The 19312-nt window shown below is 51.3% G+C and overlaps 1 protein-coding gene and 1 long non-coding RNA gene across 10 annotated transcripts; one reads left to right on the top strand and one right to left on the bottom strand.

The window, feature by feature from the left end:
- Positions 1-50: 50 nt before the first annotated feature.
- LOC127924995 (tuberin-like) lies at positions 51-18757 on the top strand (the record flags this gene model as incomplete). Its single annotated transcript, XM_052509642.1, has 6 exons — positions 51-137; positions 2891-3077; positions 7517-7656; positions 8098-8190; positions 12793-12891; positions 17786-18757. Coding segments are annotated over 6 exons (783 nt in total), but the record flags the coding sequence as incomplete, so codon positions are not given.
- LOC127924990 (uncharacterized) lies at positions 8616-10611 on the bottom strand. 9 transcript variants are annotated; one of them, XR_008119465.1, is made up of 8 exons: positions 10578-10611; positions 10263-10296; positions 10169-10202; positions 9828-9893; positions 9726-9759; positions 9508-9605; positions 9305-9336; positions 8616-9096 (listed from the first exon to the last, which is right to left on the bottom strand). It is a non-coding gene; the product is annotated as an uncharacterized LOC127924990 (long non-coding RNA). The 9 variants fall into 9 exon arrangements; XR_008119457.1 differs by having other exon boundaries at positions 9860-9893; positions 10546-10609; XR_008119458.1 differs by lacking the exon at positions 9726-9759 and having other exon boundaries at positions 8616-9121.
- Positions 18758-19312: the final 555 nt, after the last annotated feature.

Raw genomic sequence — 19312 nt, 5'->3', positions numbered from 1 at the left:
CTCTCTCTCCCCCCTAGCTGATCGACAGTGTCTCTCTCTCTCCCCCCTAGCTGATCGACAGAGCGGTGAAGGTTCTGGACCAGATGCCTCCATATGATACCCATAAGATTGGAGTGGTGTTTGTCGGAGCTGGACAGGTGAGACCAGATTAATCTAAACATTTCCTGCAATCCACATATTGCCACGGGGTGGAGAGAGATGTTTATAATTTTGTGATCAAATTCCTGCAATTCTACACACTTTGCCTCGGGGCTTGGAGAAGATCAATGGGGGCCAATCGGTCTGGAATTCAACCATGATTATTACAGGTTTGGGTAGCTGGCCTCTAGACCAACTACAGGTTTGGGTAGCTGGCCTCTAGACTAACTACAGGTTTGGGTAGCTGGCCTCTAGACCAACTACAGGTTTGGGTAGCTGGCCTCTAGACCAACTACAGGTTTGGGTAGCTGGCCTCTAGACTAACTACAGGTTTGGGTAGCTGGCCTCTAGACCAACTACAGGTTTGGGTAGCTGGCCTCTAGACTAACTACAGGTTTGGGTAGCTGGCCTCTAGACTAACTACAGGTTTGGGTAGCTGGCCTCTAGACTAACTACAGGTTTGGGTAGCTGGCCTCTAGACTAACTACAGGTTTGGGTAGCTGGCCGCTAGACTAACTACAGGTTTGGGTAGCCGGCCGCTAGACTAGCTACAGGTTTGGGTAGCTGGCCTCTAGACTAACTACAGGTTTGGGTAGCCGGCCGCTAGACTAGCTACAGGTTTGGGTAGCCGGCCGCTAGACTAGCTACAGGTTTGGGTAGCCGGCCGCTAGACTAACTACAGGTTTGGGTAGCCGGCCGCTAGACTAACTACAGGTTTGGGTAGCTGGCCTCGACTAACTACAGGTTTGGGTAGCTGGCCTCTAGACTAACTACAGGTTTGGGTAGCTGGCCTCTAGACTAACTACAGGTTTGGGTAGCTGGCCGCTAGACTAACTACAGGTTTGGGTAGCCGGCCGCTAGACTAACTACAGGTTTGGGTAGCTGGCCTCTACTAACTACAGGTTTGGGTAGCTGGCCTCTAGACTAACTACAGGTTTGGGTAGCTGGCCTCGACTAACTACAGGTTTGGGTAGCTGGCCTCTAGACTAACTACAGGTTTGGGTAGCTGGCCTCTACTAACTACAGGTTTGGGTAGCTGGCCTCGACTAACTACAGGTTTGGGTAGCCGGCCGCTAGACTAACTACAGGTTTGGGTAGCTGGCCTCTAGACTAACTACAGGTTTGGGTAGCTGGCCTCTAGACTAACTACAGGTTTGGGTAGCTGGCCTCGACTAGCTACAGGTTTGGGTAGCCGGCCGCTAGACTAACTGCAGGTTTGGGTAGCCGGCCGCTAGACTAACTACAGGTTTGGGTAGCCGGCCGCTAGACTAGCTACAGGTTTGGGTAGCCGGCCGCTAGACTAGCTACAGGTTTGGGTAGCCGGCCGCTAGACGAACTGCAGGTTTGGGTAGCCGGCCGCTAGACTAACATTTGGCTAACAAGGGAAACACTGCAGATGCACAAACACATTTAGAAATTCCACCTTGTGTTTTCTGCTGTTTATTTGGGGGGTTGGTACAATATGTAATGTCCCCTCCCGTCCACACATGACCACAAGGACTCTATAAACCCTGTGTGGACCGGAGACGACATTTAGATTCCAGAGGAAGGTACAAATGAGTCTGAAACACACTTGTAGTGGTAGTATGGGTTGACTACCGAAACAACCTTTAATGAACGGACTTTCTCCCTCCCCCTTTCCCTCTCTCCTTCCTCCCCCTCTCTCCCTCCCCCTTTCCCTCTCTCCTTCCTCCCCCCTCTCTCCCCCCCTTTCCCTCTCTCCTTCCTCCCCCCCTCTCCCCCCCTTTCCCTCTCTCTTTCCTCCCCCTCTCTCCCCCCTTTCCCTCTCTCCTTCCTCCCCCTCTCTCTCCCCCTTTCCCTCTCTCCTTCCTCCCCTCTCCCCCTCCCCCTTTCCCTCTCTCCCCATCCCCCTTTCCCTCTCTCCTTTCTCCCCCCATCCCCCTTTCCCTCTCTCCTTCCTCTCCCCTCCCTCTCTCTCTCCCCCTTTCCCTCTCTCCCCCCCCTTTCCCTCTCTCCTTCCTCCCCCTCTCCTCTCCTCCCCCCCTCCCTCTCTCCTTCCTCTCCCTCCTTTCCCTCTCCTTCCTCTCCCTCCACCTCTCCTTCCTCTCCCTCCACCTCTCCTTCCTCTCCCTCCACCTCTCCTTCCTCTCCCTCCCCCTCTCCTTCCTCCCCTCCCCTTTCCCTCTCTCCTTCCCCCCCTCCTTTCCCTCCCCTTTCCCCTCTCTCCCCCTCTCCCTTCCTCTCCCTCCCCTTTCCCTCTCTCCCCCCCCTTTCCCTCTCTCCTTTCCCCCCTTCCCTCTCTCCTTTCTCCCCCCTTTCCCTCTCTCCTTTCCCCCCTTTCCCTCTCTCCTTTCCCCCCCCTTCCCTCTCTCCTTTCTCCCCCCTTTCCCTCTCTCCCCCTTCCCCTCTCCTTCCCCCTCCCTCCACCTCTCCTTCCTCTCCCCCCTCTCCTTCCTTCCTCTCCTTCCTCTCCCTCCCCTCTCCTTCCTCTCCTTCCTCTCCCTCCACCTCTCCTTCCTCTCCCTCCCCTCTCCTTCCTCTCCCTCCACCTCTCCTTCCTCTCCCTCCACCTCTCCTTCCTCTCCCTCCACCTCTCCTTCCTCCCCTCCCCTCTCTCCTTCCTCTCCCCTCCCCCCCTTTCCCTCTCTCCTTCCTCCCCCTCTCTCCCTTTCCCTCTCTCCTTCCTCCCCCTTTCCCTCTCTCCCTTTCCATTTCTCCTTCCTCCCCCTTTCCCTCTCTCCTTCCTCCCCCTCCCTCCCTCCCCCTCTCTCCTGCCTGCTCCCTACCCCAGGTATTCAACGAGGTGTCCATCCTGTCCAATGAGTATGGTTCTAACCGCTACGCTGGCTTCCTGACCGGCCTGGGGAAGCTGATCCACCTGAAGGACTGTGATCCAGACCAGATCTTCCTGGGGGGTCTAGACCAGTATGGAGATGACGGGGAGTTTACCTACTGCTGGCACGATGACATCATGCAGGGTGACTGTATTTCTACTTACAGGTGTTACTCTGTACCCCAGGGTTCAGGGTTAAAGCTGATGCCCAAAGAGGGGTCTGTCTGTACCCCCACTAACCCCCCTCTCCTCCTCTCCTCAGCCATCTTCCACATAGCCACCCTGATGCCCAACAGAGACAGTGATAAGGGCTGCTGTACCCCCACTAACCCCCCTCTCCTCCTCTCCTCAGCCATCTTCCACATAGCCACCCTGATGCCCAACAGAGACAGTGATAAGGGCTGCTGTACCCCCACTAACCCCCCTCTCCTCCTCTCCTCAGCCATCTTCCACATAGCCACCCTGATGCCCAACAGAGACAGTGATAAGGGCTGCTGTACCCCCACTAACCCCCCTCTCCTCCTCTCCTCAGCCATCTTCCACATAGCCACCCTGATGCCCAACAGAGACAGTGATAAGGGCTGCTGTACCCCACTAACCCCCTCTCCTCCTCTCCTCAGCCATCTTCCACATAGCCACCCTGATGCCCAACAGAGACAGTGATAAGGGCTGCTGTACCCTCACTAACCCCCTCTCCTCCTCTCCTCAGCCATCTTCCACATAGCCACCCTGATGCCCAACAGAGACAGTGATAACTAACCCCCTCTCCTCCTCTCTCCTCAGCCATCTTCCAGAACATGGGCTGCTGTACCCCCACTAACCCCCTCTCCTCCTCTCCTCAGCCATCTTCCACATAGCCACCCTGATGCCCAACAGAGACAGTGATAAGGGCTGCTGTACCCCCACTAACCCCCTCTCCTCCTCTCCTCAGCCATCTTCCACATAGCCACCCTGATGCCCAACAGAGACAGTGATAAGGGCTGCTGTACCCCCACTAACCCCCTCTCCTCCTCTCCTCAGCCATCTTCCACATAGCCACCCTGATGCCCAACAGAGACAGTGATAAGGGCTGCTGTACCCCCACTAACCCCCTCTCCTCCTCTCCTCAGCCATCTTCCACATAGCCACCCTGATGCCCAACAGAGACAGTGATAAGGGCTGCTGTACCCCCACTAACCCCCTCTCCTCCTCTCCTCAGCCATCTTCCACATAGCCACCCTGATGCCCAACAGAGACAGTGATAAGGGCTGCTGTACCCCCACTAACCCCCTCTCCTCCTCTCCTCAGCCATCTTCTTCCACATAGCCACCCTGATGCCCAACAGAGACAGTGATAAGGGCTGCTGTACCCCCACTAACCCCCTCTCCTCCTCTCCTCAGCCATCTTCCACATAGCCACCCTGATGCCCAACAGAGACAGTGATAAGGGCTGCTGTACCCCCACTAACCCCCTCTCCTCCTCTCCTCAGCCATCTTCCACATAGCCACCCTGATGCCCAACAGAGACAGTGATAAGGGCTGCTGTACCCCACTAACCCCCTCTCCTCCTCTCCTCAGCCATCTTCCACATAGCCACCCTGATGCCCAACAGAGACAGTGATAAGGGCTGCTGTACCCCCACTAACCCCCTCTCCTCCTCTCCTCAGCCATCTTCCACATAGCCACCCTGATGCCCAACAGAGACAGTGATAAGGGCTGCTGTACCCCCACTAACCCCCTCTCCTCCTCTCCTCAGCCATCTTCCACATAGCCACCCTGATGCCCAACAGAGACAGTGATAAGGGCTGCTGTACCCCCACTAACCCCCCTCTCCTCCTCTCCTCAGCCATCTTCCACATAGCCACCCTGATGCCCAACAGAGACAGTGATAAGGGCTGCTGTACCCCCACTAACCCCCCTCTCCTCCTCTCCTCAGCCATCTTCCACATAGCCACCCTGATGCCCAACAGAGACAGTGATAAGGGCTGCTGTACCCCCACTAACCCCCCTCTCCTCCTCTCCTCAGCCATCTTCCACATAGCCACCCTGATGCCCAACAGAGACAGTGATAAGGGCTGCTGTACCCCCACTAACCCCCCTCTCCTCCTCTCCTCAGCCATCTTCCACATAGCCACCCTGATGCCCAACAGAGACAGTGATAAGGGCTGCTGTACCCCCACTAGCCCCCTCTCCTCCTCTCCTCAGCCATCTTCCACATAGCCACCCTGATGCCCAACAGAGACAGTGATAAGGGCTGCTGTACCCCCACTAACCCCCTCTCCTCCTCTCCTCAGCCATCTTCCACATAGCCACCCTGATGCCCAACAGAGACAGTGATAAGGGCTGCTGTACCCCCACTAACCCCCTCTCCTCCTCTCCTCAGCCATCTTCCACATAGCCACCCTGATGCCCAACAGAGACAGTGATAAGGGCTGCTGTACCCCCACTAACCCCCTCTCCTCCTCTCCTCAGCCATCTTCCACATAGCCACCCTGATGCCCAACAGAGACAGTGATAAGGGCTGCTGTACCCCCACTAACCCCCTCTCCTCCTCTCCTCAGCCATCTTCCACATAGCCACCCTGATGCCCAACAGAGACAGTGATAAGGGCTGCTGTACCCCCACTAACCCCCTCTCCTCCTCTCCTCAGCCATCTTCCACATAGCCACCCTGATGCCCAACAGAGACAGTGATAAGGGCTGCTGTACCCCCACTAACCCCCTCTCCTCCTCTCCTCAGCCATCTTCCACATAGCCACCCTGATGCCCAACAGAGACAGTGATAAGGGCTGCTGTACCCCCACTAACCCCCTCTCCTCCTCTCCTCAGCCATCTTCCACATAGCCACCCTGATGCCCAACAGAGACAGTGATAAGGGCTGCTGTACCCCCACTAACCCCCTCTCCTCCTCTCCTCAGCCATCTTCCACATAGCCACCCTGATGCCCAACAGAGACAGTGATAAGGGCTGCTGTACCCCACTAACCCCCTCTCCTCCTCTCCTCAGCCATCTTCCACATAGCCACCCTGATGCCCAACAGAGACAGTGATAAGGGCTGCTGTACCCCCACTAACCCCCTCTCCTCCTCTCCTCAGCCATCTTCCACATAGCCACCCTGATGCCCAACAGAGACAGTGATAAGGGCTGCTGTACCCCCACTAACCCCCTCTCCTCCTCTCCTCAGCCATCTTCCACATAGCCACCCTGATGCCCAACAGAGACAGTGATAAGGGCTGCTGTACCCCCACTAACCCCCTCTCCTCCTCTCCTCAGCCATCTTCCACATAGCCACCCTGATGCCCAACAGAGACAGTGATAAGGGCTGCTGTACCCCCACTAACCCCCTCTCCTCCTCTCCTCAGCCATCTTCCACATAGCCACCCTGATGCCCAACAGAGACAGTGATAAGGGCTGCTGTACCCCCACTAACCCCCTCTCCTCCTCTCCTCAGCCATCTTCCACATAGCCACCCTGATGCCCAACAGAGACAGTGATAAGGGCTGCTGTACCCCACTAACCCCCTCTCCTCCTCTCCTCAGCCATCTTCCACATAGCCACCCTGATGCCCAACAGAGACAGTGATAAGGGCTGCTGTACCCCCACTAACCCCCTCTCCTCCTCTCCTCAGCCATCTTCCACATAGCCACCCTGATGCCCAACAGAGACAGTGATAAGGGCTGCTGTACCCCCACTAACCCCCTCTCCTCCTCTCCTCAGCCATCTTCCACATAGCCACCCTGATGCCCAACAGAGACAGTGATAAGGGCTGCTGTACCCCCACTAACCCCCTCTCCTCCTCTCCTCAGCCATCTTCCACATAGCCACCCTGATGCCCAACAGAGACAGTGATAAGGGCTGCTGTACCCCCACTAACCCCCTCTCCTCCTCTCCTCAGCCATCTTCCACATAGCCACCCTGATGCCCAACAGAGACAGTGATAAGGGCTGCTGTACCCCCACTAACCCCCTCTCCTCCTCTCCTCAGCCATCTTCCACATAGCCACCCTGATGCCCAACAGAGACAGTGATAAGGGCTGCTGTACCCCCACTAACCCCCTCTCCTCCTCTCCTCAGCCATCTTCCACATAGCCACCCTGATGCCCAACAGAGACAGTGATAAGGGCTGCTGTACCCCCACTAACCCCCTCTCCTCCTCTCCTCAGCCATCTTCCACATAGCCACCCTGATGCCCAACAGAGACAGTGATAAGGGCTGCTGTACCCCCACTAACCCCCTCTCCTCCTCTCCTCAGCCATCTTCCACATAGCCACCCTGATGCCCAACAGAGACAGTGATAAGGGCTGCTGTACCCCCACTAACCCCCTCTCCTCCTCTCCTCAGCCATCTTCCACATAGCCACCCTGATGCCCAACAGAGACAGTGATAAGGGCTGCTGTACCCCACTAACCCCCTCTCCTCCTCTCCTCAGCCATCTTCCACATAGCCACCCTGATGCCCAACAGAGACAGTGATAAGGGCTGCTGTACCCCCACTAACCCCCTCTCCTCCTCTCCTCAGCCATCTTCCACATAGCCACCCTGATGCCCAACAGAGACAGTGATAAGGGCTGCTGTACCCCCACTAACCCCCCTCTCCTCCTCTCCTCAGCCATCTTCCACATAGCCACCCTGATGCCCAACAGAGACAGTGATAAGGGCTGCTGTAACAAGAAGAGACACATTGGAAACGACTTTGTTATGGTGGTTTACAACGACTCAGGAGAGGAGTACAAACTGGGGACCATCAAGGTACGTTCTCTCTCACTCTCTCACTCACTCACTCACTCACTCACTCACTCACTCACTCACTCACTCACTCACACTCACTACCTCATCTTCCACTCACTTTTGTTCTTTGTGTTCATTTCACTCTTCTCACTCACTTAACTCATACAGGCAGACAAACACACCCACTTTTGTTCTTTGTGTTCATTTTGATTAAATAATGATAACTCTTCTATATTCTTCTTTCTCTCTCTTCTCTCCTCCCTCCCTCTGGTCTCTATCCTCCCTCCCTCTGGTCTCTATTCTCCCTCCCTCTCGTCTCTATCCTCCCTCCCTCTCGTCTCTATCCTCCCTCTCTATCCTCCCTCCCTCTCCTTCTCGTCTCTCTCCTCCCTCTCCCCCTCGTCTCTCTCCTCCCTCCCCCTCGTCTCTCTCCTCCCTCCCTCTCTCTCGTCTGTGTCCCAGGGTCAGTTTAACTTTGTTGAGGTGATCATTAAGCCTCTGGACTACGGAAGTAACCTGGTCACCCTGCAGTGCAGGAAAGGTGAGAGGAAGGGAAGGGGAGGAGAGAGGAAGGGGAGGAGAGAGGAAGGGGAGGAGAGAGGAAGGGGAGGAGAGAGGAAGGGGAGGAGAGAGGAAGGGGAGGAGAGAGGAAGGGGAGGAGAGAGGAAGGGGAGGAGAGAGGAAGGGGAAGGTGAGAGGAAGGGGAGGAGAGAGGAAGGGGAGGAGGAGGAGAGGTGAGGAAGGGGAGGGGAGGTGAGAGGAGGAGGGGAAGGGAGTGGAGGAGGAAGGGAAGGTGAGGAGAGAGGAAGGGAAGGTGAGGAGGGAAGGTGAGGGAAGGGAAGGTGAGGCCCAAGGGAAGGTGAGTGGAGTGGAAGGGAAGGTGAGTGGAGGGGAGTGGAAGGGAAGGAAGGGAAGGTGAGAGGAAGGGAAGGTGAGAGGAAGGGATGGTGAGAGGAAGGGAAGGTGAGTGGAAGGGAAGGGAAGGTGAGTGGAAGGGAAGGTGAGTGGAAGGGAAGGTGAGTGGAAGGGAAGGTGAGTGGAAGGGATGGTGAGTGGAAGGGATGGTGAGTGGAAGGGATGGTGAGTGGAAGGGAAGGTGAGTGGAAGGGATGAATAACAAGGACTAATGTAGAGATGGACAATGATGCAGGGAGCCAAGGGGGATGTTTTAAATCATAATTAAGTCTTTGTTGAAGTGAAATGGACTGATTTGTATTTTTTCCTTCTCTTTCCCCATATCTCCCTCTCTCTCCTCCTTCCCTCTACTTCCTCACCTTTCCTTCTCCCTCTCTCTACTTCCTCACCTCTTTCCTCCTCCCTCTCTCTACTTCCTCACCTCTTTCCTCTCTCTACTTCCTCACCTCTTTCCTCTCTCTACTTCCTCACCTCTTTCCTCTCTCTACTTCCTCACCTCTTTCCTCTCTCTACTTCCTCACCTCTTTCCTCTCTCTACTTCCTCACCTCTTTCCTCTCTCTACTTCCTCACCTCTTTCCTCTCTCTTTCCTTTCTCTCTCTCTTCCTCCCTCTCTCATCTTCCTCTCTCTACTTCCTCATCTGGAGGGTCTTCCTCACCTCTGACTTCCTCACCTCTTTCCTTCTCTCTCTACTTCCTCACCTCTTTCCTCTCTCTACTTCCTCACTCTCCTCCTCCTCTCTCTACTTCCTCACCTCTTTCCTCCTCCCTCTCTCTACTTCCTCACCTCTTTCCATTCCTCTGGTACTTCCTCACCTCTTTCTCTCTACTTCCTCAGACTTCCTCCTCTTTCCTTCTCCCTCTCTCTACTTCCTCACCTCTTTCTCCCTCTCTCTTCCTCACCTCTTTCTCCTCCACTCTACTTCCTCACCTCTTTCCTCTCTCTCTACTTCCTCACCTCTTTCCTCCTCCCTCTCTCTACTTCCTCACCTCTTTCCTCCTCCCTCTCTCTCTACTTCCTCACCTCTTTCCTTCTCCCTCTCTCTACTTCCTCACCTCTTTCCTTCTCCCTCTCTCTACTTCCTCCTCTTTCCTTCTCTCTCTCTCTTCCTCCTCCTCTTTTCCTTCTCCCTCTCTCTACTTCCTCACCTCTTTCCTCTCTCTCTACTTCCTCACCTCTTTCCTTCTCCCTCTCTCTCTACTTCCTCACCTCTTTCCTCCCTCTCTACTTCCTCACTTCCTCACTCTCTTTCCTTCTCCCTCTCTCTACTTCCTCACCTCTTTCCTCCTCCCTCTCTCTACTTCCTCACCTCTTTCCTTCTCCCTCTCTCTCTACTTCCTCACCTCTTTCCTCCTCCTCTCTCTCTACTTCCTCACCTCTTTCCTTCTCCCTCTCTCTCTCTTTCCTCCTCCCTCTCTCTACTTCCTCACCTCTTTCCTCCTCCCTCTCTCTACTTCCTCCTCACTCACACCTCACCTCTTTCCTCCTCCTCTCTCTCTCTTCTCCTTCCTCCCTCTCTCTCTACCTCTTTCCTTCTCCTCTCTCTACTTCCTCACCTCTTTCCTCCAGGACTCTCTACTTCCTCACCTCTTTCTCCTCCCTCTCTCTACTTCCTCACCTCTTTCCTTCTCCCTCTCTCTCTACTTCCTCACCTCTTTCCTCTCCTCTTCTACTTCCTCACCTCTTTCCTTCCTCTCTCTCTCTTCCTTCACCTCTTTCCTTCTCCCTCTCTCTCTACTTCCTCACCTCTTTCCTTCCTCTCTGGAAATTCCTCTTTCCTTTCCCTCTCTCTCTGAGTTCCTCACCTCTTTCCTTCCCCTCTCTCTATTCCTCACCTCTTTCCTCCTCCCTCTCTCTACTTCCTCACCTCTTTCCTCCTCCCTCTCTCTCTAGTCCTCACCTCTTTCCTGGTGACTTCCTCACCTCTTTCCTTCTCTCCTCTCACCTCTCTACTTCCTCCTCCCTCTTTCCTCCTCCCTCTCTCTACTTCCTCACCTCTTTCCTTCTCCCTCTCTCTACTTCCTCACCTCTTTCCTTCTCCCTCTCTCTCTACTTCCTCCCTCTTTCCTGACTTCCCTCACCTCTTTCCTCTCCCTCTCACCTCTCTCTACCTCTTTCCTCCTCCCTCTCTCTACTTCCTCACCTCTTTCCTCTCCCTCTCTCTACTTCCTCACCTTTCTCCTTCTCCCTCTCTCTACTTCCTCACCTCTTTCCTTCTCCCTCTCTCTGTCTTCCTCACATTTCAGTCCTGGTGATCTACTTGATTACCTCTTGTTTACAGTACCTGGTCCATTACTGTGACTTCCTCACGTCTTTCCTCTCTCCCTCTCTCTCTGACTTCACTCACACTCTTTCACACAGGAGACACACTTTACACCTAATTCTCATTCCTGCTTTCCTTCTGTTTCCTCTGTTCTCACCTCTTTCACTGTCCTACAGTACCTGGTCTACTTACTGTGATTCTCTCTGACACGTGTTTCCTGGACAGTACCTGGTGATTACTGTCCCTTTACAGTACCTGGTACTTCCTCACCTCTTTCCTGTGTTTACCTCTTTCCTCTCCACCTCTACTTCCTCACCTTTCCTCCTCTCTCTCTCTACTTCCTCACCTCTTGATCCCTACTGTGATTCCTCACCTCTTTCCTCCTGGTGATTACTGTGATTAGGAGACACGTGTTTACAGTACCTCTTTACTCCTCCTCTAGGAGACACCTCTTTCCTCCTACCTGGTGATTACTTCCTTACCTGTTTCCAGTACCTGTGTCCTTACAGTTTACCCTGGTGATTACTTCCTCACCTCTGACTCCTCTCTTTCCTACTGTTTCCTCTACCTGGTGATTAGGAGACCTGTTTACAGTACCTGGTGATTACTGTGATTAGGAGACGTGTTTACAGTACCTGGTGATTACTGTGATTCCTCAGACCTGTTTCCTTCTCCTGGTGATTACTGTGATTAGGAGACACGTGTTTACAGTACCTGGTGATTACTGTGACTCTCCTCACCTCTTTCTTCTTCCTCTCTCTCTAGACCTCACGTGTTTCCTTCTCTGGTGATTACTGTGATTAGGAGACAGTCTTTCCTGGTGATTACTGTGATTAGGAGACACGTGTTTACAGTTCCTCACCTGGTGATTACTGTGATTAGGAGACCGTGTTTACAGTTCCTCACCTCTTTACCTGTGATTAGGAGACACGTGTTTACAGTACCTGGATTACTGATTACTGTGATTACTGTGATTAGGAGACTCTTTTACAGTACCTGGTGATTACTGTGACACGTGTTTACAGTACCTGGTGATTACTGTGACTTCCTCACATCTTTCCTTCTCTCACCTGGTTCCTGTGATTAGGAGACTTCCTCACCTGTGATTTTACCTCACCTCGTCTCTCTACCTGGTGATTACCTCTTTCCTTCTCCCTCTCTGACTTCCTCACCTCTTTCCAGACCCTCTTTACTTCCTCACCTGGTGATTACTGTGATTAGGAGACACGTGTTTACAGTACCTGGTGATTACTGTCACCTCTTTCCTTCTCAGTTGGTCTTACTACTTCCTCACACGTGTTTCCTCTCAGTACCTGGTGATTACTGTGATTTACTCTTTCCTCCTCCCTGATTCTCTACTTCCTCACGTGTTTCCTCACAGTACCTGGTGATTACTGTGATTAGGAGACACGTGTTTACAGTACCTGGTGATTACTGTTTAGGAGACACGTGTTTACAGTACCTGGTGATTACTCTGATTCCTCACACGTGTTTCCAGTACCTGGTGATTACTGTGATTAGGAGACACTGTTTACAGTACCTGGTGATTACTTCCTCACCTTTTCCTTCTCCCGTGTTTACAGTACCTGGTGATTACTGTGATTAGGAGACACTGTTTACTACCTTCCTCACCTCTTTCCTTCTCCTGATTCTGTGATTAGGAGACACCTGTTTACAGTACCTGGTTCCTCACCTCTTTCCTTCTACCTGTGATTACACGTCTTTCCTTCTCCCTGGTGATTACTGTCCTCAGACTCTTTCCAGTACCTGGTGATTACTGTTTACACCAGTGATAGTGAAGATCACGTGTTTACAAAACCTGGTGATTACTGTGATTAGATGGACACGTGTTTACGTGAGTACCTGGTGATTACTGTGACTTACACACACACACACACACAGTACCTTGGACATTTAATTAAAATGCATGCTGTTGATAACTGCTGTCATGACTGTCTATGTCTCCCTGTGTGTTTCAGATGGCATCTCTGGTCCACCAGTACAGAGCAAACCCTTCTGATGCCTACGCCTCCAAGTGGCTGGCCAGACTACGACACATCAAGAGACTCCGGACAAGGGTGAGAACACACACACTCACACTCAGTGGAGAAACCTTCCTTTTGTTTCTCGGTGAGAGTTAGAGCACCTCTGAGAACAAACCTCCATTGTGGACTGAACAGTCAACATTAAACCTGGAAATGTACTAAATTAGGAAACACGTGTTTACAGTACCTGGTGATTACTGTGATTAGGAGACACGTGTTTACAGTACCTGGTGATTACTGTGATTAGGAGACACGTGTTTACAGTACCTGGTGATTACTGTGATTAGGAGACACGTGTTTACAGTACCTGGTGATTACTGTGATTAGGAGACACGTGTTTACAGTACCTGGTGATTACTGTGATTAGGAGACACGTGTTTACAGTACCTGGTGATTACTGTGATTAGGAGACACGTGTTTACAGTACCTGGTGATTACTGTGATTAGGAGACACGTGTTTACAGTACCTGGTGATTACTGTGATTAGGAGACACGTGTTTACAGTACCTGGTGATTACTGTGATTAGGAGACACGTGTTTACAGTACCTGGTGATTACTGTGATTAGGAGACACGTGTTTACAGTACCTGGTGATTACTGTGATTAGGAGACACGTGTTTACAGTACCTGGTGATTACTGTGATTAGGAGACACGTGTTTACAGTACCTGGTGATTACTGTGATTAGGAGACATGTTTACAGTACCTGGTGATTACTGTGATTAGGAGACACGTGTTTACAGTACCTGGTGATTACTGTGATTAGGAGACACGTGTTTACAGTACCTGGTGATTACTGTGATTAGGAGACACGTGTTTACAGTACCTGGTGATTAGGAGACACGTGTTTACAGTACCTGGTGATTACTGTGATTAGGAGACACGTGTTTACAGTACCTGGTGATTACTGTGATTAGGAGACACGTGTTTACAGTACCTGGTGATTACTGTGATTAGGAGACACGTGTTTACAGTACCTGGTGATTACTGTGATTAGGAGACACGTGTTTACAGTACCTGGTGATTACTGTGATTAGGAGACACGTGTTTACAGTACCTGGTGATTACTGTGATTAGGAGACACGTGTTTACAGTACCTGGTGATTACTGTGATTAGAGACACGTGTTTACAGTACCTGGTGATTACTGTGATTAGGAGACACGTGTTTACAGTACCTGGTGATTACTGTGATTAGGAGACACGTGTTTACAGTACCTGGTGATTACTGTGATTAGGAGACACGTGTTTACAGTACCTGGTGATTACTGTGATTAGGAGACACGTGTTTACAGTACCTGGTGATTACTGTGATTAGGAGACACGTGTTTACAGTACCTGGTGATTACTGTGATTAGGAGACACGTGTTTACAGTACCTGGTGATTACTGTGATTAGGAGACACGTGTTTACAGTACCTGGTGATTACTGTGATTAGGAGACACGTGTTTACAGTACCTGGTGATTACTGTGATTAGGAGACACGTGTTTACAGTACCTGGTGATTACTGTGATTAGGAGACACGTGTTTACAGTACCTGGTGATTACTGTGATTAGGAGACACGTGTTTACAGTACCTGGTGATTACTGTGATTAGGAGACACGTGTTTACAGTACCTGGTGATTACTGTGATTAGGAGACATGTTTACAGTACCTGGTGATTACTGTGATTAGGAGACATGTTTACAGTACCTGGTGATTACTGTGATTAGGAGACATGTTTACAGTACCTGGTGATTACTGTGATTAGGAGACACGTGTTTACAGTACCTGGTGATTACTGTGGTTAAGAGACATGTTTACAGTACCTGGTGATTACTGTAATTAGGAGACACGTGTTTACAGTACCTGGTGATTACTGTGATTAGGAGACACGTGTTTACAGTACCTGGTGATTACTGTGATTAGGAGACACGTGTTTACAGTACCTGGTGATTACTGTGATTAGGAGACACGTGTTTACAGTACCTGGTGATTACTGTGATTAGGAGACACGTGTTTACAGTACCTGGTGATTACTGTGATTAGGAGACACGTGTTTACAGTACCTGGTGATTACTGTGATTAGGAGACACGTGTTTACAGTACCTGGTGATTACTGTGATTAGGAGACACGTGTTTACAGTACCTGGTGATTACTGTGATTAGGAGACACGTGTTTACAGTACCTGGTGATTACTGTGATTAGGAGACACGTGTTTACAGTACCTGGTGATTACTGTGATTAGGAGACACGTGTTTACAGTACCTGGTGATTACTGTGATTAGGAGACACGTGTTTACAGTACCTGGTGATTACTGTGATTAGGAGACACGTGTTTACAGTACCTGGTGATTACTGTGATTAGGAGACACGTGTTTACAGTACCTGGTGATTACTGTGATTAGGAGACACGTGTTTACAGTACCTGGTGATTACTGTGATTAGGAGACACGTGTTTACAGTACCTGGTGATTACTGTGATTAGGAGACACGTGTTTACAGTACCTGGTGATTACTGTGATTAGGAGACACGTGTTTACAGTACCTGGTGATTACTGTGATTAGGAGACACGTGTTTACAGTACCTGGTGATTACTGTGATTAGGAGACATGTTTACAGTACCTGGTGATTACTGTGATTAGGAGACACGTGTTTACAGTACCTGGTGATTACTGTGATTAGGAGACACGTGTTTACAGTACCTGGTGATTACTGTGATTAGGAGACACGTGTTTACAGTACCTGGTGATTACTGTGATTAGGAGACACGTGTTTACAGTACCTGGTGATTACTGTGATTAGGAGACACGTGTTTACAGTACCTGGTGATTACTGTGATTAGGAGACACGTGTTTACAGTACCTGGTGATTACTGTGATTAGGAGACACGTGTTTACAGTACCTGGTGATTACTGTGATTAGGAGACACGTGTTTACAGTACCTGGTGATTACTGTGATTAGGAGACACGTGTTTACAGTACCTGGTGATTACTGTGATTACAGTACCGTGTTTACAGTACCTGGTGATTACTGTGATTAGGAGACACGTGTTTACAGTACCTGGTGATTACTGTGATTAGGAGACACGTGTTTACAGTACCTGGTGATTACTGTGATTAGAGACACGTGTTTACAGTACCTGGTGATTACTGTGATTAGGAGACACGTGTTTACAGTACCTGGTGATTACTGTGATTAGGAGACACGTGTTTACAGTACCTGGTGATTACTGTGATTAGGAGACACGTGTTTACAGTACCTGGTGATTACTGTGATTAGGAGACACGTGTTTACAGTACCTGGTGATTACTGTGATTAGGAGACACGTGTTTACAGTACCTGGTGATTACTGTGATTAGGAGACACGTGTTTACAGTACCTGGTGATTACTGTGATTAGGAGACACGTGTTTACAGTACCTGGTGATTACTGTGATTAGGAAACACATGTTGTCTATATATACATAGATAGATAGATATTGCACAAGGATTGATGTTGTTTTTAAGTGAATTTCAAGGACATTCTAAACTACCTACATTCTCAACATGTTCATATCGCCGAGGTCCTACTGTGAAATCAGGCAATTTCTCAACTCAATCCCCCCCACAGGCCCAGGAGGAGATCTAGTCTCGTCTCACCCCCGGTATCTCTCTGATCTCCCCCCCCCCCACAGGCCCAGGAGGAGATCCAGTCTCGTCCCACCCCCGATCTATCTCCCCCCACAGGCCCAGGAGGAGATCTAGTCTCGTCTCACCCCGGTATCTCTCTGATCTCCCCCACAGGCCCAGGAGGAGATCTAGTCTCGTCCACCCCGGTATCTCTCTGATCTCCCCCCACAGGCCCAGGAGGAGATCTAGTCTCGACCCCCGATCTCTCTGATCTCCCCCCACAGGCCCAGGAGGAGATCCAGTCTCGTCTCACCCCCGGTATCTCTCTGATCTCCCCCCCCACAGGCCCAGGAGGAGATCCAGTCTCGTCTCACCCCGGTATCTCTCTGATCTCCCCCCACAGGCCCAGGAGGAGATCCAGTCTCGTCTCACCCCGGTATCTCTGATCTCCCCACAGGCCCAGGAGGAGATCCAGTCTCGTCCCACCCCCGGTATCTCTCTGATCTCCCCCACAGGCCCAGGAGGAGATCCAGTCTCGTCTCACCCCCGGTATCTCTCTGATCTCCCCCCCACAGGCCCAGGAGGAGATCCAGTCTCGTCTCACCCCCGGTATCTCTCTGATCTCCCCACAGGCCCAGGAGGAGATCCAGTCTCGTTCACCCCGGTATCTCTCTGATCTCCCCCCACAGGCCCAGGAGGAGATCCAGTCTCGTCTCACCCCGGTATCTCTCTGATCTCCCCCCACAGGCCCAGGAGGAGATCTAGTCTCGTCTCACCCCGGTATCTCTCTGATCCCCCCCACAGGCCCAGGAGGAGATCTAGTCTCGTCTCACCCCGGTATCTCTCTGATCCCCCCCCACAGGCCCAGGAGGAGATCTAGTCTCGTCTCACCCCGGTATCTCTCTGACCCCCCCACAGGCCCAGGAGGAGATCTAGTCTCGTCTCAGTCTCTCTGACCCCACCCCAGGAGGAGATCTCTCTCACCCCGATCCCCCCCACAGGCCCAGGAGGAGATCCAGTCTCGTCTCACCCCGGTATCTCTCTGATCCCCCCACAGGCCCAGGAGGAGATCCAGTCTCGTCTCACCCCGGTATCTCTCTGATCCCCCCCACCCCAGGAGGAGATCTAGTCTCGCCTCACCCCGGTATCTCTCCCCCCCCACAGGCCCAGGAGGAGATCTAGTCTCGTCTCACCCCCGGTATCTCTCTGATCCCCCCCCCACAGGCCCAGGAGGAGATCTAGTCTCGTCTCACCCCCTCTCTGATCCCCCCACAGGCCCAGGAGGAGATCCAGTCTCGTCTCACCCCCGGTATCTCTCTGATCTCCCCCCCACAGGCCCAGGAGGAGATCCAGTCTCGTCCCACCCCCGGTATCTCTCTGACCCAGAGCCACTCCTCCCAGACCAAACAGTCCTCCTACCAGCAGGTCAGCGGTGGAGGCTCCAACACGGACTCCTCCGGACAGAGGAAGAGACTGGTCTCCACCGTGGACGACTTCACCGACTTCGTCTGAGCCTTGAGGACGCCTTCCCAGTGTCAAATGTCTATACTAGTATACTACTGCGGGTCAAATGGCACCCTACTCCCTATATAGTGTGCTACTGTTGACCAGAGTCATATGGACCATGGTCAACAGTAGTGCACTATATAGGGAATAGGGTGTCCTTTCACACATAGTTTGCATCCCCAATACATTGGTTTCATACTATGTAGTATGCTAGTATGGATATTGTAACTGAGTGATATTTCTGATACTGTTTCCGGTCCCCCTGCTCAAGGCAGACGTTGCCTCCCTCACCACAGATCTAGGATCAGGTTATCCAAGTGGTTCTAATGTCCACTAGCAGGAGGATAATAAAATACCTGATCCTAGATCTGTGTTTAGTCAGGGACAACATTGACCTGCTTTCGCTCTTTCTCTCTTGATACACACACACACACACACACGGTTGAATAACTCCCATGAATTCGTTGTGATGCTGATGAGATGACCGATACAGATGGTGCTGCCTCACTAACGCTGCGTCCCTATTGTCTTTCTAATACTCTGTGCTTGACCAGGGCACGTGGGCTCTGTCTAAAGTAGTGCACTATGTAGGGGGAATAGGGTGCCATTTGGAACGCAGAGAATGACCCCCCGTGGCTTACACAGCCGACGCACACCCTTTCATCCCTCTTCTCATTTCCTTCTCTCATCCCCTCGCAAAACCACTCAGAAGGAAGTATGGTGAATGAGAAACACGACATTTGAAAGCTGTGTGTGTACAGAATAAACAAAACAAATAGCCAATGAAAGTGTCAGTGTGTTTTTTTTTCTCCATTTTTATTTGTATTGTGATGTCGTTGAGGAGCCGTGTTTGTAGTTCTTTGTTGAACTCAGCCATGTTTGGAGTTCTTTGTGGTGAACTCAGCTATGTTTGTAGTTTGATTATTGAACTCAGCCATGTTTGTAGTTCTTTGTGGTGAACTCAGCCATGTTTGTAGTTTGATTATTGAACTCAGCCATGTTTGTAGTTTGATTATTGAACTCAGCCATGTTTGTAGTTCTTTGTGGTGAACTCAGCCATGTTTGTAGTTTGATTATTGAACTCAGCCATGTTTGTAGTTTGATTATTGAACCCATATTTGTAATTCTACAGGTGGCACCTTTTTTTTAAGGGGATGTTTTTTTACAGCTTGCCTGGTTCACCAGGTGGGCAGAGTTTGCGTCATGTTAAAAATGATTAGCATGTAACTGGGCTGCTTCCTTGATGAGTTTGGATCATCTTGATCAGATCATGAAAACCAGGGCTATAAATCCTTTTTTTTTTTAAGAAAGGTTTTCTGCATGTTTTTAAACATATTTACAGCTGTTTCAGCCACA

Source organism: Oncorhynchus keta, unplaced genomic scaffold (genome assembly GCF_023373465.1).
Source record: "Oncorhynchus keta strain PuntledgeMale-10-30-2019 unplaced genomic scaffold, Oket_V2 Un_contig_4882_pilon_pilon, whole genome shotgun sequence".
In the NCBI taxonomy this organism is placed as follows: Eukaryota; Metazoa; Chordata; class Actinopteri; order Salmoniformes; family Salmonidae; genus Oncorhynchus; species Oncorhynchus keta.
This window is presented reverse-complemented; position numbering and strand designations above follow the sequence as displayed.